Source organism: Schistosoma haematobium, chromosome 1 (genome assembly GCF_000699445.3).
Source record: "Schistosoma haematobium chromosome 1, whole genome shotgun sequence".
In the NCBI taxonomy this organism is placed as follows: Eukaryota; Metazoa; Platyhelminthes; class Trematoda; order Strigeidida; family Schistosomatidae; genus Schistosoma; species Schistosoma haematobium.
Window position 1 is genome coordinate 75,533,625 of NC_067196.1, and position 27,025 is coordinate 75,560,649.

Sequence of the window (27,025 nt, forward strand, 5' to 3'; positions counted from 1 at the left end):
ACGTATTATGTATATATTCTTTCGATGTTTACTACTAAGGGGGATTACACTTCAATCGCATCAGTTGTTTCCGTTCCTCAGATTAAGACGATGAATAACAAGGGTCGCACTCCTACTTAAACGATAATGTTCTAAGACAACTCAGATGAGGATCTCAAGAGACAAATAGTTCACTACTTCCGATTAGCGTAACTTATTGTTTGATTCCTTGTAAATTGTACTATGAAGGTTGTGGTTACTCGGATACCTACGTACGTGTGGACTTTTCAAATATCGTACTCATTATGGTTAGTTCTCAATATCGTAAATTTCACTAAACAGTCCAGTAGTCCTCTTTTCTGTTAATAGGGAGCGTCAAAAAGTAATGCATTTGTAGCAACATAAGCGGCGATTGCTTATCAAAAACGCTGCGATTTGAAGTTATAGATACATTTTATCAAATGCACAAGAAAGCACTGATTATTCGTATTCTGACGGACACACTTATTACGTTAGCTCTTCAATAATAACTGGTTATTCACGACTATATGACATAAACGAAACTGAACTTCAACGCTTAAGCGTTGTCTAATAAGAGCTCATGAGCTCTTATCAAATCGACCCAATGTTTAATCGTCCTTCAGTATATATGAATCTGTTTTAAAATCTAGCAGGACAGTAGGGGAAGCCAAAAACATTTCGACCCTTTCTAATAGAACTGGTTAGAAGGACATCTGACCGTCTAAGTGTCTCTTTACTAGACTCTTTTCGGCATGTCCGAAATTGAGGCTCATTGCTTCAATCACACAATACAAATTTCCTCTGATTTTTTGGACCTAATACTTTTAACACATTAGATATCAATTTTGAAACCGAGTCTCGACGGAAGCATTTTAAGTCTCATTTACTGTGTAACCATGTGAGTAGTGTCAGTGACTGATTCATGACACAAAATTTGCTATAGTTCTCTTCCAATGACCGCCAGTTTATCCATTCAACTTTGGCTTTCCAATCTTCTTGAAGTTCTCACACTGTCTTTTCCGCTGATCGACCACTTAAATCATTCTCTATGTAACAGATTTCTAGGCTTTCCAGTTTCACTGATATGGTCAGGTATATAAATATATATATAGATTAAGGGACTGAATTACCTACTTTATCGATATGTGGACACATTTCGTGAAAATACCCTGAATACTACAGAATTAAGCAACTCTGTTAACCAGGTTTCTTGCTACTGTTACCTCAAGGGTAGCCAAAGAAAACAGCAAAGTGCTTTCCGTGAGAAGTACATTTGAGGCAGAGGTTCATAAGATTTTCGAATTGTCTATTTAAAGAAGTGTTTGACATCGGATCATGTTGTGGCCTTGTGGTCAAACCTCACTGAAGTCCTCCAGTTGTTGAGATCTACCAAAACTGAGGAAGTTGGAATAAATGCCTTGGGATTAACTTAATAATGCAGCCTACTTCCTCCTTCATAGCATCATGTTAACAGAATTTGTAGATAAGAAGCAAAAATAGAAAATTTATAAGGGTACGTTTATTTCAAGCATTCAATTATTGGTAGACAGATAATCATGGAACAGAAGATAACTATATGTAACACTAAGCTGGCACACCAACTAACTCACCCTAATAAAGGTGGTTTATCTTGTATACAAAAAATGATGTTTGAAATACAAATATTAGATACACGAAAAATTAGAGTTCAGATAAGCGCACACAAACGAGCATATAAAAAAGGCGCAAGATTAGAACCTAAATTCTTGACAATCATATATATGAAAGTATAAGATATCCTCACATAGGTGTCATAAATAGTTTACGTTCTAGGAGCTTCACGGGTATACTAGAACGAATCTACTCTTTCTGTTTGATGAAAACTGTTTAAGTCTCTTTAAAACACATCATTTCTACGTTTTATATGATTATTTTGGCGATGTCGTTGTTGGATGACGTAATAAGTTTACCATAAGCAATCTACGCCAATGTTCTCATTTTTTCTACCTTTTTGAATTACATGATACTTTGATTCGCGCTTCAAAATCTCACTGATTGCTTCAAAAGCGGCCTCAAGCGGTTATTATAAAGAATTGAGACGTTCACAAACGTGTTTATTATGTCGTAGGGTGGTTGGATACAGAGAAAATTTGACTGATATCAGGTTCGAGCAGACTTCAATGGACACATGGCGTTTGTAAGTTTTCTCTTGTAGGGTATTAGATCAATATTTAGAGATGAAGATGGAATTCCCACAAATTTTCCATGAAGTTGAAGAATTTTTGATGAACAATTTTTACTGCAATACATCTAGCATTAACTTTAATTCGCTACGAGGTCCGAGTAAAGAGACTGGAAATGCGTCTGCCACTGTAATGTGTTTACGGTTGGAAGAAATACTCTGAGCAACTGATGAAATAATCTTAATGCGTCATTTACTTGTAAGCGCTAGGTAGTTTCTACAAGTCTAGCTTCACCCATCAAGTTAGTTAGGACCCAGAACGATCTAGATTCAAATGAGCATCCTCAATTTGCTGTGAGTTTTGATAAACAACTTGGTTTAGTGGTCCACTGCTCAACAAGACTACCTGCAATAAATTCAGTAGTAATGTACCTGGCAAATACTTTCACTGCTCATAGTAAAAAGAAGTCACTACATATTTATTTATGGAAAATTCTACTTAATTCTTGAAGAGGCCCCACCAAATCAACGTGGATGTGATCAAAATGTGTCGTTTGAATTACATGGAGACCCAAAAGATATATTTTATATCTGATGCCATTAGACTTCTGGCCCCTTGTACAGGAAGATCTCTAAGTCTTTGAAGTCTTTATGCATTCCAGGTCAGTGAAATTGTTGAGCAATGAACTCGACGATTGCTCGAATATACATATGATATACATTGTTGTGACTAGATTATTGCTTTCACTTATAAATTATGTTAGTTAAATATTTTAAATGATCACTGTCCCCTTAATTTCGACAAAATTAGTGTTAGTGCAGTCTAGAAACTACAAGTTAACAATTCCTTAGACTTTTGTCAACCATTTACGGCTATTTTCTAGATTTCAATCCTTTTGTTTAATTATTGTGGTGTCATGAAATCTGAGCGCTTCTCTGTTAACACTAAAGTAACACGATAATAAATATTATTAAAGAATCTCAAGATTATATCAAGGAGTTATCCTTTATTCCTGGATCTCAACCGTTTTTTAAGTCTATGTCAATTTGTGGACACTATTTTTTTACAAACCTATTCTTTCAACGTCCATAATCCATCAGTTGTTTATTTTTGTTTACATAGACTGAAGTTGCAAGTCGCAGATGTTCACTTTCCTCAATCGATGAATCTTTAGCTAGGCAGTTGGCCAAGGTTCACTCTGAGCAAGTAAAAAAACAAAAGTTGCGTCAGAAAATTAAAAATGAAAGGTTAGCTATTACATTGAAATGTCCAGGTACCATTTTGTACTAGTTCGTATTTTGCATTTGGGTTTTAGTAACATGAAATAGTTAATCTAATTTTACTTTGCTAGAAAAGACAACCCTTATGAAATAAAAAGTACACAGATGAAGATTTGAAAACGATTCAATATTTATCTGACATCACAATATGATTTTTAAAATCCAATTTCATAAATGAAAGAGTACAGAGGTGCATGGATCTTTAATTTTGTGATAGATTGTTCTTCATTTTAAATCAAAGTTTCCTGGTCTTTTGAATAGAAAAGCGTCTATTATTAGTAAATACCACCGACTTATTACAACTGAAGAAGATACATTAGATAAAATAGCTTGTAAATTTTGCAGTTTAACAGTCGGACATTTGAGAATAGCTGAAATAGTTTGGCGATATATAATGTACACTTCAGTTGAACAGTATCAGACGTTGAAAACCAAGAAGAAGCAAGCATCTGCTTCACTTCGTTTGTTAATTCTTTATAATCCTGGAGCTAGGAGTCCGCATGGGTTTGAGTTTAAGAACCATTGTTTTTGTGATGAATACAACTTTGTTAACCACTGATTTCGGATTCATTAGTTTATCATCTTAACTTCAACGAATTTCTCATATGACCCGTTCTTTATCATTGGTTAATCACTGTTTTTGTCCCATCAGTCTAACTCCAGTATAATAGGGTCAATTACGAGAATATGCAGTAACGTAACAATATTATCTCACACTTGTCTCCAAAGTATGGACATCCGTCCTCTCTATTAGTGGGCACTGTCAAGATATTCCATGCTAAGCCAAAACAGCTGCCAAGTGTTTCCTGATATGTAATGACTTTTTTACCAGAGTTTGTTCGCAGTTAAAACTATTCTTAAGCTATATTAGTTCCCACAAAACACCCAAATAAATACATCGATAAAACTGTAGAGCCTGATGATGAAGTTAGTGAAAACAATTGTTCGCTCAAATTTTCTTAATTTTTGAACATCAGTAACTTTAATTTACCTCATTTTCATTTACTATCACATTAGTACGTAAATTAGTGTCTGGTTAATCAGTGAAACAATGTAAATATATATGTTGGATGTTATACTGTTAATCTTTTTATGGTGAATTTGAAGGCTGTTTGTCAGTTTAATGAATTTCTATTCTTTGATTTTGCAAGCATTGAAATTCGTGAACTTGAAAGCAAACTACGAAGTGCTTATGTAGCTAAAGAACAACTTGCACAAATGGCCGAAAAACGTGCTCTTGCTTATGACTTGATGGTCAGTAAAATGTTGTTATTTTATTTCTCTCAGGACGATACATTATCACTGATTATTTTTCATAAATGCCATATGAACTGATTAAATTTGACCAACTAAAAGGTGTATCGAAATTATATAAGTATCACGACTAATAGATGGAGTTAATTAGTACGACACTACACACCTTATTTTAATGTTGGAAATTATAATTAGAAAAGTGAAACCATCTCATTGTCTAGAAGACAATCCTTTCAATCTTATAATGGAAATATTTCAATTTTCAAATCTACCACAGAAGTATGGGTGATTCCCTAACAATCAGTTATTTTTGATCACTCTCATTAAAATAATTTTTAACCAAACTCATTTACAAAATATTGTTTATTTCATTCAACAAAATCTAAAATGTAAAGTTTGATTTTCTATGCTAATCATTTTTTTCACCAAAGTAACCTCCTTTTACTCACCACTTAATGGATGTGAGTATGTATTTGTTATAAATACCTCAAGTTTGATAATGGTTATGAAGCTTTGTTCGACGTTTCATTATTATTAACGTAAATTTAGTCATAGTTTTATTACTTGTTGTTTAAATTTTAAAACATTTTATATTGAGATTAGATATTTCTCGTGAATAATATCAGAGGACAGTAGATATTACGAAATGTTTATCAAACTTTGGATAAGACTAGTTAAGATATCAGTCAGTTGTCTTACTACTTGATGATAAAATATCTTTTCAATTTCTGAAAAATTATTAGACCGAAGAAGCTTTACAAGCTCATCGTTTAAATTCACAACTTGGTGATGAATTAATTAGAGCTGAACAAAAAGAAACTCGTAGAAAACAATCACAAATTCAACTTCGAAATGAATTAGACACACAAATAATGGAACAAGTAGAATTACGAAAAAAGGTTTATCAAGAATTTTTACATGATAAACAAATGGTTGATGAAGTTGTCAAGCGAATAAAAGAAGAAGATGAATAGTATGTCATTTATGGTTTATTAACCAATTTGAATTATAGATGGACTCATAAATTATGACAGTGTTATTTTCTTTTATACTGTTAAAATAATTGAAAAAACATCTGCATACACATTCTTCGAACTGAAGTTATTTTGAACAAATTTACTCTTCAATTTAGCTTAGGATGAAGAAAATTGAGTAAACAAATAATGTGCGTTAAAATCAATCATTTAAAAATTTCTCACTTGTTGACTCTTATAAGTGTTACGTCCTCTGAACAAGATAGTTTGATTCTGATAATTTATTGTCTTTCGAAATGTCATCATCATAAACGTCAAGAATAGGGGTTCATAGTAAGATGACTCTCTATTTTATTTTAATGACTTTCAACGAAGCTGACAAACAACACTAGTTTCCTTGTGTTATTTTTACATAATCTCAAACATACTTTTACTGTTTGATGGATTAGCTGATTGATAAGACTTATTTCAATATATCGTCTAACCACTGATTGACTAGATTTATTAAACATTAAATTGTATAAAGTTTAATGGTTGATAAATTTTTATCAAATAAGTAATTCATAGTAATACTACTTAGATTGAATAATTTGTCTGTTAACGTTAGATTCTATTACTTTGTGTACATTCATTTATTCAATCAGTTTATAAGTGATTATATCTTTTGAAATCTATTTTAGTTAAAATTTAAAGTAAACTATCAGTTAAGCAATCATAGTCATTCAAGAGTGCAATCATGTAATCGAGACATTGTTTGACTATTTCTCAACTGTATATTTCACTTTTTCTTCTAACTTAATCATCAAAATAGTGAACAGCAAAAACGCCAAAAAAGAAAAGAATTAATTCGTCAAGAAATTAATCAATATCAAAAGGAACGTGAAGAACATATAAAAGCTGAAAAAGAAAGTCTTCAAAAAGAATTGGAAGCAGTTAATGCATATACTGCTAAGAAAGATAATGAAGAACAGTTAATTAAAGCAGCACTTAAATCAAGACAAGAACATATTGAAAAGTTACAAGTAATTTTTTGAATTATTTTCAATTGTTAGTGTGTTTCTATTTGTTATCATTTGTTTAACCTGACCTTTGAAAGTAAAGAAAACACATAGATTGTTAGTTCATTTTGAATTGTTTGTTTGAATCTGCTCATCGTTGTTTAGGACTGCGATTGGTCAAATGTGAATCCTATGCGGATTGCCTCGATATTGCCTTAAGAGACTGATCAATTGCAGTCCTAAACATTAATAGGAAGATTCAAGCAAATAATACAAAGTGAATTAAAACTTCACCGCAGTGCATAAGTTAGTGGATATCCGTACTCAGTAGCTGAATGAATAACGCGATAACGTTTGAAGCGGACGATACTGAGTTCGGGTCCCAGAGAGAACAACAACTCTTTGGTTTATGTGCATCCAAATGACGAGTCTCAAATAACATCCTGGATTCCACTGCTAGCCACTATTCAGCTTTGCTTAGATTTTTAGTGTTTGATCATAATTAAAATTTTATGGGAGTTTCAGACAACTCAATTATTATTACAAAATTATATGAATAATATTGCAAACCTCTATTTCTGATGTGTTTTTGGTAAATACCCTATAACCAAAAATGGATGCTTGCTAAAGGGATACATAGGGTTTAATTAACAACAATATACTATATATGCAATATGATATATCATAGCTGTAACAAAATTACAAGAATAAACAATGGTAGAAAGTGGAAACAGAGGACACCGAATTGGAAATTTTCATAAAATAAAAACTTCACCCATTCTGGTTACAAAAGACTGGTGAGAATGAACATAATATGTTTTATTTGCTTATTGGGTTATTGCGAAATAATAAGAAACTAATATAATCTGAAAAATGATCATAATCGACTAGTAGACTTGATATGATTGTGAGCAGCTAATGAGCGACATCAAAATATAATGAGTCCGTATTATTATGTCCCGATATTTATTGTAGCTTTATTCATATTTCGACGCTTCCTGATTGTCAATGGTTTCGTAGATGATGTCAGTTCTTAATGAAAACTAAATTCCGAAAATAATTGTTGGTACAAGCCACTTTAAATTTTTGCCTGAGTTACTTGAAAAGGTTTGTATGAAGCACCTTTTGATAGTGCTCTGGTGATTCAGTTAGCATGTGTCTACAACATAGCTTACCTTAACTAATGATGATGTTCTTCGTTTTCGCACTAGTTTGGCTGGCGTTGTGTGGTGTCTTTAGAACACCTGTATAACTCGTCCGAGTTAAAAACATGATTAAATCCACTTTTTATGCTACAGAGAAAAACTAGTTTATTTGTCAAGTTCCTTTTACTTTGGTAATATAAAACGCTTTCCGTGTCTTATGAATACTTGAAGATTCGCTGGTCTATTAACAATATTCGTGATCTCTAATAACTTCATAAAACGAAAGATATTTTCGAATTAAATACTTTAGTATACTAAAAAAACACATTTTTCTGTTCAATCAACAATGTAGGATGAACTAGGCAAAAGTCTGTTAGAAAAGGAAAAAGAACGCAGAGAACTCGAAGAAATACGTCAAACATTAATTTTGGAAGAAAATGACAAAAAGATTAGAGAAGAACGAGAAAATCAATGGATAACAAAGTTGACTAATCAACGGAAACTCTATGAAGATTATAAAGAACAACTTTTATTGAAAGAAAAACAAAAGCAGGTAACCATAAAATTTCTGTGGAACTTGTAACTCATTGTTTTATTCAATATTTCATTTTTGTTTGTCATATGTCTTGTGTATTTTAGTTGAATAGTTCATAATAATCGTAAAACTCTCTGGTAAATAGTCTCAATTAAATGTATATTTCAGTAGGTTATAAATTCAAAGCATTAGTTTATAAGTCAAAGAATCATTTCTTTGTACTGTCAATTTCTTACATCTGTTTGTTTAGATAACTTATAAACTCTTACCTTATAATAAAGTAATTTTGAATGGAGTAACTTACCCTAAATAAATCCTTGATATGAAAGAACACTTCAATTGGTTAATTTATACAATCATAACATTTTAAACATGAAAACGGTGTCCTCTTAAGTTATCGTGTTACTTGTATTCTTGAATTTATATGTGTTTTGTTAAGGCAGTATTTGATTCATTTTCTAATCCTATGTAATTCACCAAATTGTTTTTTATCGTTGTTTTATAACATTTTAATTTTTTTTCTATCATATATCATTATTCATAAATCCTTCTACGGACCACTATTATTTTCGTAATAATGAAATCGAACTAACAAACTACATCGGTACTTCAACAATATTTGTAACAGTATGAACATACATTAGAATAGTATCAAACTTATAATTCGATTATTACATGCAATTAGTTCTCTTTATGAATTTAAATAAAGCCAGAACAAACATTGATGCAGAATAATATGAATTCATTATATTTCGTGGTTTCTCGTCAGCTGCTTACAACCAAATATGTATTGGAATTTCGCATTGAGGTAAGAAATAATATTATGCAATTGACATAAATGAATGTAAAGGATATATATATATATATATATATATATATGCAAGAACAGGTCAGAGGTTATCTGGTGTTAGAATTAAGGATGGGTGGTGTAATAGTTGAGTGGAGTTCAGAGATAGATAAGTTGTACGTTAATTTTAGAGGTAAGCAGCTGACGAGAAACCACTAAATATAATGAACCCATATTATTCTGCATCAATGTTTGTTCTGGTTTTATTTAAATTCGATTATTAGTCAGATACTCAAGTTAATGTACTAATGAGTGTAATTTGGTTAAATATTAGTTAGAAATATATAGGAATGAATAGGAATTGAAATATAGATGTGTATATAGATTAAAATTTAGTCCATAGAATATTTACAATAAGATAATGAAACTAATATACAAATAATCACGTGTACATGAAAATGTGCTTAGATAGGAATTCGTAATTGGTATACACTAAACAACAGAATTAAAATCAAGCATTTCATTATCATATGATTGCCCAGTCTTACATAAAGTTTACATAAGTGAATTTTTGTATAAACTGGTCAAGTAAACTTATCATAAAAAAATATTTTAAACTTGACTTATGAAGTGTACTTCTGATATAAATTTGTGGATACAAGTTAATTTATCATAAGAAGGATTTTTTTCTTCAGCAAATCACTCTCCATTAGATATGTACGTGGTGTAACTACTTATACATTATATGATAATACAATAAGTAAATAATTCAAACCTTTAAGTGTATTAATTATTCCGCAGATTTACTGTTCATCTTAACTAAGACTAATTGAGTGAATAAAATGATGAAATATTTATTACTTGAATCCACATGATGTCGAATTTCACTTAAATTGTAAAATGATCAGTGATAATTCAGTGTTTTATTTTTTCTTAAACTGATTAAATAGTTATCGTTTGATTAGTGAATTGAATATATTTCACCCTATTTTAATGGTGATCTAGGTTAGGTAATCTAATCGGTGATATCTGATAATGAAAATTCATTAGATATGCCTCCATAGCAAATAGGTTTTTTTAAAATAAAAAGTTAAAATCAGAAGTGGTTTTGTGGAGTTTTTAGAAATTTCACTTATTGAAATCATGAGTCAATTGAAGCTAAATCACCATGAAAAACCTGGAAGCACCAGACGGCCGTTTCGTCCTAGTATGGCGCGAGACTGATAGGTCCTGTGTTTGAATCTCACGGAGTGCGGGATCGTGGATGCGCACTGCTGAGGAGTCCCATACTAGAACGAAACGGCCGTCCAGTGCTGCCAGGTTTTTCATGGTGATTTAGCTTCAATTGACTCATGATTTCAATTAGCGAAAAAGTTAAAAGTTAATAATCGAGAGTCAAATATAGATTCTTATGGTAGATTTTAAGCTATAATTATTATATGAGATTTTATAGACATGATTCAGTTGACAGTACCTAAGTGGAATACATTTGTAACACGTAGCAAAACTTTTCATGCTCTCGTATTCAATTCTTTGTACTATAACCTCATGAGTAAGCGAACTATAAAATATAGGTTTGTTTTTTCAACAAGAAGAGTAAGATCTAAATACAGATTTTCAGTCTATATGTTCAAGATTAAGATATATATGTTGATTCTTTTTAATAGGTTTCTGTCACCTAGTTATATATTGATTAAATATATCTATGATCTAGACAGTGTTCCTTATAGTATTTGGTGAAACTAGTTGAACACTTGATAGAAAAACTAATATTCCGCCGATCCTTCGTGGTTTTTTTAAACTCTCCTGCTATTTCTCCTTGGTCGTTACAGCTCGGTTGGAAGAAAAATAGTGAATATATTGATCTAAGAGTTGTTTCTTCAGATCCGTTATATCTTAATTAACTTGTGATTGGATAAAGAGACGTACTTTGTCTTCTAGAGTTGTTCATTTTACGGTGAGCCAACCATCCCATGGATCGAACACTCAGAGGTCCTGAAAAATATTTTCAGCAAACTTGTTTCACTTCCTTCATAGAAGCTACTAGTATATTAACAGTTTCTGACTCACTTCAAGGCAATACTGTATAGAGGATTTTCAACAGGTTGCTGTCTTTGTGTAAGTCGTACGTAAAACCACTCTCCAAATAAGCTGTTCGTAAATTGCAGAGAAATTCTAATATCTCTTCTCTTTGAAGTATGTGCTGATAATGTTCAAAAAATCAATTAAGGCTTCGTAACTAAGCCATCCGGCTCAGAGACCACAACCTTAGCCATTTTCTATCCACTGATTTCAACGGGATTGTAAAATTCTCTGATCTTCATAACTCTGTATGACTCCCAGGTCACTTCTATTGAGAATCAGTGCCAGATATATATTGAGAACTTCAGACGTACTGTTACCTGCTTATTTAATTAACATGAAAAAATATACCTAGCTACTTATACTAAAATCAACCGCCTCTTACAATTTAGGTGAAGTCTGAAGAATAATTCGGAAATGATTTTTATTCTTATACTGCTCTTACGCCTCACCATATTCCACATGACTACTTAAAAGATACTTAGATTTTGTGATACTAACATTCAGTGTTCAAGTAGGAAGAAAATTTCTAAATTTAAGCGCTAGTTAAACAAACAAAGAGGTTATACTTCAGCTAAATGCTGTTGATGGAATTCTATTGGCCTTCTCTTACTAAAAGCCAACGTTTTTAACACGAAAAGCATTGATAGAGCTGTTCTGACCTCTAGTTATTGTGTAATAGCTTTTTATGGCATAATGAGCTTTTCGATAACTTTTAAAGAGAATGCGACAGCTCGAGGCAAGGGGTGATTTTAAGTTAGTTGACTGATTTTGGATATATTATTTCAAAGTTATTTTCTATGATTAGTTATCATCAAATATGTAATCACTGAGAACATAGGAAGGTTATACACTAAATAATGATTGTAAAAGTTTTCACTTTTCTATTGTTGTTATTCTTGACCAAATTTCAACAGTCACTGAATATATGGGGTCCTTGGACAAATATTTCAGTATCGCCTGGATTTACATGATGATAATTCCGGTGGTGTTTAGCAAGAAGACCCAAGATACAGATACATCCCATTGATGAGTCCTAACTAAGATGACATGTATGTCTCAGGTGAAAACCAGAATCGTACATATGTTTTGTCTAATGATTATCTGGTCCCGCTATGCCTATTTAGTCGATCTCGATAGTCTGGATAAAAGCTAATTGCACATTCCAGTGGTCTGTGTTATTTTATACAGTCATTCATTTAGCCATGTTAATTACAGAAACCAATTTTTAATGGCTAAATATACTCACTTAATTAGCTTAAGTATATGCTGCTTACCAACCGCTACAGAGCTAAATGGTTTCTTAATTGATTCTTTTCACATCAAATAGATTGAAAAACAAGAAGCTTTACAGATTCGAAATTATATGTTAGCTAAATTTGAAGAAGACGAACGTTTAGAACAAGCAGAATTAGAAAAACGTCATCTTAAACAAATGGAATACGCTAATGAAGCACATAAATTGTTAATTGAAAAACGTCAACGTATAATGCAAGAGTATGAACAGGTGAAAAAAGAGCTAAATGCAGAAAAACAACGCATTTTAGAAGAAAAACAAATTGTGGAAGAGGAAAGACAACATTTACTAAGACAACATGCCAATAATTTATGGAATCATTTGCCCAAAGTAAGAGAATCCATATTTTTCTATTTATATTTCGCCTCCTACTTATGGCAGTTTCAAAATGTGTTGTAAAGAAATTTATAACTGTAAAACGAACCAATATCTGTAGTAAAAGGCTGTTATATATAATGATTGACAATCCTTACTCTGTTGATTTTCGAACTAACGTAAACATATCCTGTCTCGTTAACGGCTCCCACATTATCCACTACGAACAACAAAGGCCTCATCTTTTTTATGATTCATTCGATTTTGAAACCAATCAATAAATAGGAATATGAAATTGATTCGAAGTATTAACCGCAATTATAAAAATGTCGAAATTTAATAATGCTATTATTAATTACGTTAATACCAGTGTAATTAATTGGATCATATTTTATACATCAAATCGGTTGAAAGCCAACATGTGAGAGCAGATTCGTAGGTATTTTTCTAATTCCAAGATTTTAAGCAAACTCATTACGACTTGGAGTAATAATAACTGTTCAACATCAGTTTAATCCAAACTGTAACACAATATAGAATAAAGTTGATCAATATTTTACTGATAAAAATGTAATCCGTTTATATCTGCTGGAGCTTTAATTATGATCATGACTCTTCACAATCTCACTATTTTTAAAACAAATTTGAAGTAGTTGAGTTCTCATCTATAGCACACTCTTACAAAATAATACCCACGTTTTGAAATCCGCAGGCTGTTGGATCCTCATGAGATGGTAAGATTTACTAACCCATTTGAAAAACCGATACATGTATAATACATCGAAGAGTCAGTCAAGTTCAGAGGAACAACCTTTCATTTTTGAGAAAAAAAAATCAATGTAAAGCAGGCTGTCATCTACCCTATAAAAACATTATAGAAATAAAACTATGTAGTGGGAAGAAATTCCGGTCATCAAAGGGTAACGACATAGATTAAGAGCAAGAACACTACGAATGCATATTCCCTCTGACTTAGCTTGTATACAACACATAAATCGTCGTATTTACGTTTCTTTTTTCAAAGTATACGCCAGAAAAGGGATTATGAAGACGATAGTTAACAACCTGTAAAACTTTAAGTGTCCCTGTATATGATATGATTAGAAGCTTGACTATACTCAAGTAAATGACATTCTCTGAGATTGAGATGAGAAGGATGGTGAATTCGAAATATCTATGTTCTTCATTTAAAGTTTTATTGATTATGTAAAATCCAGTGTATCCATGGCACCATGGATTAGTGCTTAGATCACTCACCTCTTAAACACCAGGTTTCAAGTCCGAAGCCTGTATTGCCGGACAGTGGTAGTTCTATTAACTGCCATGCAAAAATATCCAGTGCAAAGCATAATACATTGACTGCACTTGGTAAATGGGCTTTATTATAACGATCATTATAATACTTATCGATGATTCTAGTTGGTACCACAACGAAGATCGTAACAGTAAAAAGCCAGCCAAACGCCATAGAACAAGATAAGATCGGTAAATCTACTCAAGTTATAGTTCTTTTCTCCAAATTACTGCTTATTTAACTTCGATAAACACAAACAACTGATATATATATATATATATATATATATATATATATATATATATATATATATATATAAAGATATTTGTACTTTAATCCTTTTACTGTTCTATTTTAAATCCATAAACAGGGTATTTTCCGATCAAAGGAAGAATATGAATCCCTTAAACATTTAAATTGTGAAAAATAAGTGTATTTACTTTCTTCAAACTAAGAAATCCTATCCCACATTTATCATAAAATACTCGTGATCTATTATTAGGGTTATATTTTAATTATGATGCATAAATTTCGATATTCAATAATAAATTATTTATACACACAATTTTTCATGATATTGTGTTTCATCCTAGCTTACAACAAATTAGAAGTTTAATAAAATCTTGAACATTTCAATACGATATACACTGTCATAATATTATTTGGTTTTTCTATCTAAACTCGAAAACCGTTTGATAAAAAGTTTACGTTTCACTGTTGATATACGGATAATACACTGATCTTCTTTGGAAGTAGTATCGAAAAGCTAAAGATTCTCAAGCAGTTTAATGAAGTACATTCCCACCAGTAAGCTTACACGTGCAGGGAAGTGTGAAGATGACCTTCTTAGATGTTCTGATAACGGGAACAACTGATAAATCAATAAAGAATTTTAACAGGAAAAGTAGTTAAATAAGGTGGTATACATACTCCGTATTTCTTTATCTATGAAATAGAAAGAAAACTTAGCAGGAACGCTTCGCTATAAAATAAAACCTATACTCCCTGCTGATGTGGTTAAATACGAGCTAGACTCCTGCTCCCAAATGCCCTGGTACGGCCGAGAGTGGGGGGAGTCCGCTCTCCCTCTCGAACTGCTCTCACATGACCACGCGTATATAGCTTCTGCCAGGGAAGTCCTACTCACTGCCTTCTCGTGGCAGGGGTGTTGCTTACGAAAATGAGAGGACGAAAAGCGAATGTCCGGCGCTTTAACCGGATTCCAAACCAATGGTTCACATGAGCTCCAGTATCCTGCGGGAACAAATGGCGTATGAACCAATTGTTGGTCACCGGCTTTCATGAGACTGCATATCCATACGTTGCTCCACTTTCTTGTGGATCAGACCTTTAGGTCGAAGGCTCGGGGTGTGGCCCCCTAAGAAAATCACCTGCTTCGGTTTGGGCAGTATCACAACCTTCTCACAAATCAAATGGGATTTTTGTGGCGCATATGTATTTGGTGCCTCCTTGTACCAATATATATGTGTTAAAATAATAAATAACAATAAGCTAGACTCCTTACATATTATTGTCAGGGAAAACGGATACCCCGGGAAATCCTTAAAATTCAATACATTGTTATGAAAGCTGTACTAGGTGAATTACGAACCGTGAGAAATCCATATTCAACTTCCGACAGCTCAGGTGACGCAACCAATGAAACATTGGTAAAGGGAATACATAAGTTAGTGCATAGAACATCCAATGAATGAAGACTATAACCAGTGTTTTCCATGATCTGATGGTGATATCATCACCAAACGATGAAATACCTATAGTAATCACCTCCTTTAGTATTGGTCATTTTAACTACCAAAGAGCAAATTACATTGATCGATGTTCATTGTCGACCTCGTGAACACCTTACAATGTAGTCAAGACAATGAACGGATCAGTTTCCGGCCGCTTGGTTCAAACCGGTTATAGTACCAGCGTAAATCAACCATTTTCAATATCCTGTCGGGCTAGTTATCTCCCAAAATGTCAGACTCAAAGTTTCTCAAGCGGTAGAAGCAATAGTTGTTCTGTTCTAGAAACCGGACCCATATGAAAAGAAGTGATGCTCAACCAGCTTTCTTGCATTGGCCAATAAAATAAGTCGCCTGAAATATAATGACTTAATTTGACTTGTGTACTTAAGGTATTTTCCTTTGTATTTATTCCGTATCCATCGCTCAAATTATAAATCTCCCAAGAACGTGAAGAGTTCAGTTAGCAATCCTCCTACTACAATTTCTTACTGAATTTTTCACATTTAATCCGTGATTATTGTTTCTATCACTCCCTGTTGAGTGATTTTCTCTACTGAGTACCAAATCAGTTAGACGCATACAAAAGAAGTTCTCTGCACAAAGTAAACATTTATAATGGTATTATGTCAGAATGCATTTATTGTTAAATATCAATGACTGACAAGATTTTCTCATTAATAAGACATTTTACATATATGTGCGAACAAAGAAAGTGAATCTTGGAGAGAATATCACAATGTACACATATATAAGATATACATCAGAGAATTACTGATTAGTTGAAAATAAAAACTGGAAGGAAAGGATCAATTGACACAAGTGGTTATAAATAGTATGACAAAATATTGGATCAGATTTGGTGGGTTTTGCGTTCACATGTACTAATGGTAGTAGTTTGTTTAAAAAAATAACCTTTAAGATAGAATGACATGTGACAAAGGTCAGTCTTAATTAAGTAAACCAAAATACTTCATGTATATTTGAAAACTAAATTTAAATAGAAACTTGTATGAACTCACACCAAGGACAACAAACACATAACCAAAGCTAAAATAAAGATTTAAAAAGCTATTGCTAAAGACCTAATGAAGGAGATTTAGGTAGAAGCAAACAAACTGACAATAACACTTAGACATATTTCATCTGTGCAGACAATTCACAAGACTATGTCTCAGCCATGAGGATTATTAAATACAGGGGAAAAGGAAAACTTAGTAGAGACCAAGTGAAACATTAAATGATCAAAAATCGTTGAAATACCACAGTTATAAGGTGGTCTTAATCATCCTCTTCATTAGTTGAATTCGAAGTATCGGTTAAATAATCATCGCAAGTGCAACTACTCAGAGACGTTCCACTGTCCTCACTAGGACAATCGATTTCTGTATCAAGGGACATACACGATGAGGTTTTTTGTATAACGGTCCAATTAGAATGTTTTCTTGCATCCCACTCCAATGTTGAAGGTTGATGTGCATAGGAAGATGAACCAGATTCAGTCTGTTTAGAAGTAACACTGTTTGGATGCAGATGGTGTTCAATTATTTCTCCTACATTACGTAAATGCCGTGAGCGTCGACGAACAGCTACACGTTTGATACGTCGTAAAGACTTTGGAGGTGGGTCATCTGGCCTGGAGAGGTAATGCTGAACGCAGTCGAATGGGATATTCTGCGAATGGAAAATGATACAGAAACTTACAGTAACTGAGAACACTATGAAAAAAGTAATATAATGTGCTTGGCTTAAACAACACTAGAAAACCTATAGTGTGATAGCTTAATGTAATATTAAAGTAGATACTCTCGGTAACTTTTTGGGGACTATCACTTTCCATGTCTAGGTCAAATTATATTTACTGAGGTTGCTCACTCACAATACTTTGGTCCCAAATTGTATTAATTCGCTTTCTCAAGGAAGAAATTCTGAGTGACCTTAGGTACACAGACTTGATTCAAGCATGGTCTGATGCCAAAATCCAGTACCTTGGACGCATTAAAGTAAATGATAGGATTGTATTGGTTGGAAATTATGTTAATACTAAGTCTTGTTAGAGGTGAAATGGTTAACGACATCACCATTATTGAGTAATGTTGCGAAGCCACCTACGATTCAGTATCCGTGGTCTACGCATACCGTTCATTTTTAACAGCCAACTCAACCATACGGCCGCAGAGAGCAAACTAATGGGCAAATAAATGATATATTTGTAATATCCCAATGAGTAGCAAAATTAGATCTGACGCTTCGTAACTCAGTGTAAGTCACTTTTTCAGAGAGTAAAAATAATGGGCAGTATATTTTCTTAATGACGATGGAGTCCGAAGTGATGTCGGCTTTTTAAGCATTGAACACAGGATATTTCTATTTAATAGTTTCGACTATTGCTTCCGAAATATATTTTTTTGTTTTGCTTCTTGGTATCTATACTACTAATAACTCTATCCTCAACACTTTGATTTTAATTTCTCCCGTCTGTGTTGATGTGAAGTGTAGCAGATCTGATTGATCTTTATTTGCATCAGCATTAAAGTTATCTGACTGGTTTGTATATATCTATGGGTAACAATAGAAATATAAAATACAAACTGAAGGCCCCATACATATTTTTGGAAGGTGCTAACAAACTTTTAATGATGCGGACATATCTACGGCTGGTACATGTTTCCGGATCTTGGCTTTCCAGAAAATCAGATGACCATCCCATATTTTAAACCCAACATAGTTAGAAATAAACTCAGGGAGAAACATTTTTTTATGTTCAGCAGATATATTTCAACAGATGCAAACGGTAGGGACTGTAACGATAAAAGGAGCCGATAGCGCTTCATGAAAGGTACGATGTTTGACATGTAACTAGGTTGAGACGTGTTATTATGTGGGTCTAAACGATTGGTGGAAAGTTTAAGTAATCCTAATTGTTTCTATTGTCTATGAATGACCAACTTAAAAGATATTTTGGAAAATTCTTACAAGTGTCTAGACTTTAGCACCGTGAGAAGAGCCAGGATTCACTGCTGAAACAGAGCATGGGTCGACATTAAATTTAAGGACATTGTCTTATGTTTGACAACATAGGAGAAAGAATTCCCATAACACCAGGAGAACTGATACAGACCCTTAAACTTTATATCCTTATCCCTAAATCATTTTTTGTACGGACTAATGTAAAAAGTACTGGTTTTCGGAATCTTGTTTCCATCTATCGAAAGACTGATATTAAAACCGTAAACTGACGATCGTTTGGTAAAGTTTTCTTAATGGATGAAACGTATTTCTTTATCCGCTAATTCCTACTTCAAAAGGTACAATCATTTTCAATAACTTCCTAAGTCTAAGAAAATGGGGTATACCGTAGTCCGTTTTGTCTTGCTGATGACTTTATCCTAAGACATATCTGTTCTTGGATTATGGCAGAATGTTGTCTCATCATTGAGGACTTCAACGCACCGCATATCAACTGGATAGAGCTTACAGCTCCAGGTAGTGGTTTCGATAGCGACCTTTTATCTACCGTTATTCAGTGTGCACTTGTGCAATGTATCACAAAACCGACACATTGATTTCAATCATGATCCGTCACTGCTGGACCTCGCCCTCACCCACCACTGTGAGGATGTCTTTGATATTCAGCACCTTCCCACACTAGTGAACAGTGATCACGTTGTAATTCACTTTAAGTTTAGGACACATGGTATACAATTCGTATCTGCTCCACCCCGTCCCAATATCTGACGAGCCAATATTCCGGCGATCAGAAACTGTGCTATCTCGACTGATTGGTCGGTCGACGAGGATGGATTGATCGAAGATGAGTGGAATAAGTTTAAGGCTACATTCGAGTCCGTAACGTCGCCGTTTATCCCATGGTCAGCACGTAAGCTATCACATTGCCCTCCATGGATTAATAAGGAAACCCGGAAGCTGTTAAAGCGTAGGAAACATTTCTGGGACTTATTCTTGTTGACAGGTCATGAATCATTTAAGCGTGAGTACCAGAAATTCCGTAATATCTGTAAGAAAACCATAGCCAAATCTCGTACCACTTACGAACGACAGTTAGTATATGATAGCCGTACTTGTCCGAAACGATTGTTTTCGTATGTTAAACGGCGGACGAAACGTAGTGATGGTATTCCCCCGTTACTGTTACACGAAAATTCAGAATTACTAGCTGAATCAGATCGAGCAAAAGCTGAGACTTTTTCAAACTATTTTGGCGAAGTCTCTACGTTTATTGTAACAAGTACTTGTCCCACTCACACCGAGATACCAACCATAGAATCTGTACAGGTGACTGAGGAAACTGTCCTTCCATTGATAACTAACCTCAAACCTGGTAAGACACCGGGCCCTGACGGGTTACATCCACGGTTGCTGTAATCTCTTGCGGACATTATTTCAAAACCGCTTGCAATACTCTTCAACATGTCCCTTTCACTCGCTCAACTCCCTAGATTGGAAGGACGCTATAGTCAGTCCTATATTTAAGGACGGTCAGAGACATATAGTATCTAACTACCGGCCTGTTAGTCTAACCAGCATAGTCGTTAAGTTACTAGAAAAGTTAATTCGGGTCAGGTTGCTAAGTCACATAGATTTACACAATCTGTTAGCTCCTGAGCAACACGGATTTCGTAACAAGCGTTTATGCTTGACTAACTTGCTTATTGTGAGGGAGGATTGGACAGCAGCTCTAGATAACGGTCTGTCTGCCGATGTGATATTCATAGATTTTAGCAAAGCATTTGACAAGGTTTCACACGTAGGTCTTATACAGAAGCTCACGAGCTTCGGAATATCAGGTACTGTACATGAGTGGATAGGAAATTTTTTATGTGACCGCAGACAGAGAGTGAGGGTCAATGGAACGCTATCCGATTGGAAGCCGGTCAAAAGTGGTGTACCCCAAGACACCATCTTAGGCCCTCTGCTCTTCCTTCTCTACGTTAATGAGTTACCGCTGTTACTTAGGTCGTCGACATTATTGTTTGCGGATGATGTAAAAATCTGGAGAACAATAAAAAGTGCAACTGATCATCTGGATCTTCAAGCTGACTTAGACGATTTAGTTAGATGGGCTCGAGAGTGGAGCTTAGAAATCAATGCTAGGAAGAGTGTACTAATGCACATAGGTCACGGTAATAGTTACCGTTACACTATTGAGGGTAAACCTTTTCCATGCGTTCAACAGCATAAAGACTTAGGAGTAGTATTAAGTCATGATTTAAAAACAACTACACATTGCAAAGTAGCCGCTGTCAAAGGTTTTCGTGCGTTATGGTCACTTCGCCGAGCGTTCGAATCTTTTGACGAGGAAATGTTTCGAATTTTATATCCCATATATGTTAGACCACATTTAGAGTACTGTATCCAAGCAGCTAGCCCGTGTCTGGTAAAGGATACTGACTCCCTTGAGCGTGTGGGAACGAAGCTAGTGAAGGGTTTTTCTAAACTCCCTTACGATGAGCGTTTAAAACGCCTAAATCTTTTCCCCTTGTCGTATCGTAGGACACGAAGTGACCTTATACTGGCATTTCGTATCTTTAATTATGATTTGGGTGTTAATATGTCTTATCTTTTTGCTCCCTCCAGCACTAATAATCTCCGAGGTCATAGCAAGAAGGTTCGTAAATCACGATCTAATAAACTTAACGTGGGGTCCCGTTTTTGTCATCGAGTAGTCAATCATTGGAACGCCTTACCCGAACAAGTGGTATTAGACCCGTCAGTGAATACTTTCAAGGAGAAGCTGGACCTTCACTGGAAAGCAGTGTGTCAGGATTAATACAAGTCCATCAACCTACTATCCTTATTACTGAAGACTGAAGATAAAAAAAACCTGAATTACAAAAGGTTAAAACAAACCCTATTTCCATTTTGCAATGGCATATCCCTGATTTTGTCGAAGAAATCGGAGGAGAAAGAAGCAGCTCCCTCAACAATCCCAAGTTCATACACTTTCAGTATAGATAGCTTCACATATTTGTGCATTTCCGCCAATTTATCAGCGGCGTTCCTGAAATGCTGCCAAGAAATTTGGCAGTCTCTGTCATCTATAACATATTGGGAAAAGCTCGTCTAGTGAGTCAGTAACTACCTCGGTACAGTTCCATAACGCAATGAAGCACGCCATGGTACATTTTTGACAATGTATCTGAGAACCCGACGAGTTCAACGTGACGACGATTAGCAACTGAATGTCTACGTGCATTCCAGTTGACACTTTTCAAAGAGTCAGGATCTAGGATGGTGGACCATTAACTCACAAGACCTACCATCCATAACGCACACATTGAAGTTCCGCCAGGAACTTGCATCAAATAGCAATTGAGATCGACAATGTGGCTCATTTTGATATCTTAGAATATCAAACATTTTGTCAGCTCTTTAAAATATTCAGCTAAACAAAGTTAGATCTTACTCTGATGTTATTTCTATGCCCGAAGCTTACTCAGTAAGCGGTCGGAACTAGGTGTACAGAATGACTCTACACAGCCAGACATAATCGCAGTCACAGAAACCTGACTGACACAGTCTGTAGATAGTATGAAACTTGATTTCAAGTTTTTTTACGTTAGTAAGGGCCGACAGAATACAAAAGCGTAAAGGAGGAGGAGTGGCTCTATTCATTGGGAATGCTGTCTCATTTGCCATTATCGACAGTGTATCCCATGAGAGTGGGACGTGTGAATTAGTTAGTCTCCGCTTGAAATGCAAGGGACAAGAGCTGCTGATTGGTTTGGTTTATCGCAGTTTAAGCTGTGAGGTAATTGAAGTCATGCTGAGCAGTCTCAATACTTGGTCACAAAGTGGTCGATGACTAATCCTAGGGAACTTTAATGCACCTATGGTAGACTGGGAAAATCCGCGAACTGAATCGTCGGAAAATTCCTTCGAGCAGGAACTAGTTGATGGGGTTATCACATGTGCCCTAGTGCAACAAGTGAAAGAAGCAACTAGGTACGACCCAAGCAGTGAATCATCCGTACTAGATCTTATATTGACTTGTAACAGCTTAGGTTGGTTGGTTAAGAGTCGACCCCAAACAACCAAGCATATGCCAAAACAGTATTGCTCAAGTATTCATTCACTTCCTTATTTTTTATAAGCGTTATATTCCCTATTATCTTATATTGAATGTTGAGAGCCTTTGTTTGTCTGAACAGAGAATCCCACGCTCCACTGTGACTGCGCAAAGATCGAAATAAAGACCTATTCACTACTTGTCTGGTTTCTTCTGTCAATAGCACGAGGGTTACCTATAGGCACGAAAGTGGTGAGCCCTTTTGAACACAAATTTAACCTCATTTCTGTTATTAACATTTTTTTACTTAATCGTAAAAGTAGACCTGTTTATCCGTAAACTAATTTGAGTATATAACTAGTTTATTCCGTATTATCTTAAGTTATTCGTGTTATAGTAACCATTTTTCGTGCTAACTTTATTGCTATATTTGTCACATACCTCATGTCAGACTCAATAGAAACCCATAATCTGGAGGATTTGTCACCAGTGGAGATAGACACTGTTATGACTACGAAATCCCGACTTCCAGAATTTGATCGTAGTGATCCTGAGTTGTGGTTTGCTCAACTAGAGCATTATTTCACGAGGCACAATATCAAATCTGAAGAGATTCGCTATAGAGATTTGTGTTCTATACTTCCTCCTTCAGTCGCCAAAGAAGTCCGTGACTTGATTTTAGATCCACCATCACCACAACCGTACACCATCTTAAGACGAGAGATAATGAACCGTTTATCATTATCAGATAGTCAAAGAATCCAAAGACTTTTTCAAGGTGAAACACTAGGTGATCGGTCGCTGTCACAGTTTTTACGTCACCTCCAAATCTTAGTGGGTGATAACACAGTGGGTGAAGCAGTCCTAAAACAAGGATGGATACAAGCTCTCCCATGCTACGTCCAACACTGTTTGGATGCACAAGATCCTGAAACCTCATTATCTCATTTAGCGCGTATAGCCGACAGAATAATGGAAAGAGGTCCTCCAACTGGATCAGGCACAATAAATCACACACAAAAAGTAGAATCAGCAAAAGACCCCGTAATAGAAGGACTCATTGCGAGTGTTAAGAGTCTCACTGAGGCTGTCACCAGAATGCAAATGGGTCATAGAAACAGGAGCAGGTCACCACAACGACCACGATCCAAGTCAAAAAACAGGTCACAAATGTCTAGACAATCTGGGCAGTTTTGTTGGTACCACTGGAAGTTTGGTGTCAACTCAACCAAGTGCATGCAACCATGCGCCTGGCCTAAGCATAATTCTAAGACAGCGGGAAACGAGTAACCCCTCCCCAGGTCGCGACGACCGAGGAGGGGCGCCTAAACAGTCGCTTGTTTTATGTTAGAGACAGAAACTCTGGCTTGAATTTCTTGGTGGATACTGGCGCTGCTCTTAGCATCATCCCTCAAAATAAAACTGAGATTAGTCGAGAAACATCATCAATTACACTTCAAGCTGCAAATAAAACTAAAATCGCGACATTTGGGCAGAAAACTTTAACCCTAGATTTGGGGTTCAGGAGGCAATTCCCTTGGGTTTTCACGGTAGCCGACTTAGATCTGGCAGTACTGGGGATGGACTTTCTAGAGAGATACGAATTTCTAGTTGACACCAAGAAACGGCGATTAACACTAAAAGAAACTTCGTATTACACAAAAGGCAAAGAAAGTCACATCAGCTCTCTTAACTTGATTCAAACTCCTCCAGTAACAACAGCGAAATTCCAAGATATACTCGCGGAATTTTCAAACTTAACTAAGCCAAGCCCACAGCCTTCTAAAGACAGACTAAAAGTAAGTCACACTATCAAAACCGAAGGTGCACCGGTGTTTGCAAAACCCAGGAGACTAGCACCAGATAAGCTCAACATCGCTAGGGCCGAGTTTGATTATATGCTACAATTGGGTATTATCCGTCCCTCAGATAGTCATTGGGCATCCCCTTTGCATATGGTCCCAAAGAATAATGAAGGTGACTGGCGACCGTGTGGGGATTACAGAGCCCTAAACCGTCAAACCGTACCAGATAGGTACCCAATACCTCATATCCAAGATTTCACAAACGGTTTACAGGGTATGAACATATTCACTAAAATTGATTTAGTCAGGGCATATCACAATATCCCGGTGGCTGATGAAGATATTCCCAAGACAGCTATTACTACACCCTTTGGCTTATTCGAGTTTGTACGCATGCCATTCGGCCTGAGAAATGCGGCACAGACATTTCAAAGATTCATAGATAACCTACTTCGAGATATGTCATTTGCGCAGGGGTATATAGACGACTTGTTAATTGCCAGCCCCGATTTGCAATCACACGAACAGCATGTACAAGCAGTGTTGAAAAGACTGGATGAATATCGAATAAACATACATCAAAGTAAGTGTGTTTTCGGTGTTCAAACTTTAGAATTTCTCGGTCACACAATAAGCCCAGAAGGGATTAAACCTATCAAAAAAGAAGTAGATACCATCAAACAATACCTCGTACCTAGTTCTCTAACACAACTGAGAAGTTTTCTAGGTCTAATTAACTTTTATCGCAGATTCATACCAGGTTGTGCACAATTAATGCAACCTTTGACAGATTCACTTAAAGGAAAACCAAAAGAATTCAAACTGTCTTCTGACGCCATCGAAGCTATTAAACAGCTTAAAGATAAACTGGCTCAAGCAACTACGTTGATATATCCGAATTCTCTTTCCCCACTTGCTTTGATGGTGGATACTTCAGATAAAGCAGTAGGCGGTACCCTTAACCAACTGGTTAAGAACGCCTGGAAACCAATTGCTTTCTTCTCGAAAAGACTCGCTCCAGCAGAGACAAGGTATTCTACCTTCGGGCGAGAACTTCTTGCAATCTACCTGACCATTAAACACTTCCGACACATGTTAGAAGGTAGGGAATTTATAGTCTTTACGGATCACAAACCACTGACGAATGCATTAAAAGCGAGAGCCGATAAATACTCACCTCGAGAAGTCCGACACCTTGACTATATATCACAGTTCACAAGCGATATCCGACATGTCAAAGGTCAGGACAATCAGGCGGCAGATGCTTTATCCAGACTAAAAATGAACGTGCTACAGCAGTCTACAGTAAACTTTGAGACGTTGAGACACGAACAAGAACAGGACCTAGAATTACAAAACCTACTTAAAACAAACAATTCAAGTCTTAATTTAAAACAATTCCCATCACCTATCGATGGTATTCTAATTTATTGTGACACGACCAAGGCAATGCCGCGACCTTTCGTTCCCAAAAATATGCGAAAGTTGATATATACTAACTTTCATTCTTTGTCTCATCCTGGCGCAAAAGCTTCAACAAAACTAATCAATGCCAGATATATATGGCCGAATTTACAGAAGGATGTACACAAATGGGTTAGAGAGTGTTCAGCATGTCAACAATCAAAGATTAATCGTCACACAAATTCACCCATAGGTGTTTTCTCGCAACCAGATGCACGTTTTGCCCATGTGCATATCGACTTGGTAGGTCCTTTACCACGTTCAAACGGTTTTAATTATCTTCTTACATGCATAGATCGATTTACCAGATTCCCGATAGCGGATATCACAGCAGAAACAGTAGCCAAGGTTTTCATGCAGAACTGGGTAACCATTTTTGGTACACTCATAACAATAACGACGGATAGGGGAGCGCAATTCGAATCCGAACTATTTAATAACTTGGCTAAACTTCTAGGCTCCAATAGGATACGCTGCACTGCATATCATCCTCAGGCTAATGGGATGGTAGAACGTTTTCACCGTCAGCTAAAAACCGCCCTTATATCTCACTCGAACCCCAATCAGTGGACAGAATTCCTACCATTAGTTATGTTGGGAATACGAACATCTGTCAAAACTGACGCACAGTGTTCAGCTGCGGAACTGGTTTTCGGAACAACTCTGAGACTACCCGGTGAATTTGTTAACCCTAATACTAACAGTCAAAAACTTAATTTAGAAAATTATGTAGGTCAACTACGGGACCACATGTCTAAACTTAAGCCGATTAATACTCGTGAACAATCGCGCGCCGTATATATACCTAAAGACCTAAGCAATTGCACGCACGTCTGGATAAGATGTGACAAA

The 27,025-nt window shown here is 35.4% G+C and overlaps 2 protein-coding genes across 3 annotated transcripts; one reads left to right on the forward strand and one right to left on the reverse strand.

The window, feature by feature from the left end:
- The first annotated feature begins 245 nt into the window (after window positions 1-245).
- On the forward strand, window positions 246-14,688 carry MNS1 (mannosyl-oligosaccharide alpha-1,2-mannosidase). The gene is made up of 8 exons (XM_012938131.3): window positions 246-287; window positions 3,285-3,409; window positions 4,594-4,696; window positions 5,440-5,669; window positions 6,482-6,692; window positions 8,166-8,366; window positions 12,548-12,844; window positions 14,494-14,688. The coding sequence occupies exons 1-8, from the start codon at window positions 285-287 to the stop codon at window positions 14,551-14,553; spliced, it is 1,230 nt and encodes a 409-aa protein (XP_012793585.3). The 5' UTR covers window positions 246-284; the 3' UTR covers window positions 14,554-14,688.
- Window positions 14,689-16,090: 1,402 nt separating this feature from the next.
- MS3_00002130 (uncharacterized protein) lies at window positions 16,091-22,253 on the reverse strand. Of its 2 annotated transcripts, XM_051209696.1 has the most exons (4): window positions 22,156-22,253; window positions 21,978-22,121; window positions 21,746-21,933; window positions 16,091-17,548 (listed from the first exon to the last, which is right to left on the reverse strand). In XM_051209696.1, exons 1-4 carry the CDS (start codon window positions 22,160-22,162, stop codon window positions 17,156-17,158), a joined length of 732 nt encoding a protein of 243 aa, XP_051075153.1. In that variant the 5' UTR covers window positions 22,163-22,253; the 3' UTR covers window positions 16,091-17,155. The 2 variants fall into 2 exon arrangements, with proteins under 2 accessions (XP_051075153.1, XP_051075154.1); XM_051209697.1 differs by having other exon boundaries at window positions 16,497-17,548; window positions 21,746-22,121.
- Between the last annotated feature and the right edge of the window lie 4,772 nt (window positions 22,254-27,025).

Excerpts from the sequence above, each read along its gene's own strand:
- MNS1 (XM_012938131.3), top strand. Across the intron at positions 5,670-6,481 it reads ATAAAAGAAGAAGATGAATA|TGAACAGCAAAAACGCCAAA; the intron begins GTATGTCATTTA and ends TCATCAAAATAG. Across the intron at positions 6,693-8,165 it reads AACATATTGAAAAGTTACAA|GATGAACTAGGCAAAAGTCT; the intron begins GTAATTTTTTGA and ends TCAACAATGTAG.
- MS3_00002130 (XM_051209696.1), bottom strand. Across the intron at positions 21,934-21,977 it reads CGTTATGGAACTGTACCGAG|ATGACAGAGACTGCCAAATT; the intron begins GTAGTTACTGAC and ends AATATGTTATAG. Across the intron at positions 17,549-21,745 it reads CATTGCAAAATGGAAATAGG|AATATCCCATTCGACTGCGT; the intron begins GTTTGTTTTAAC and ends TTCCATTCGCAG.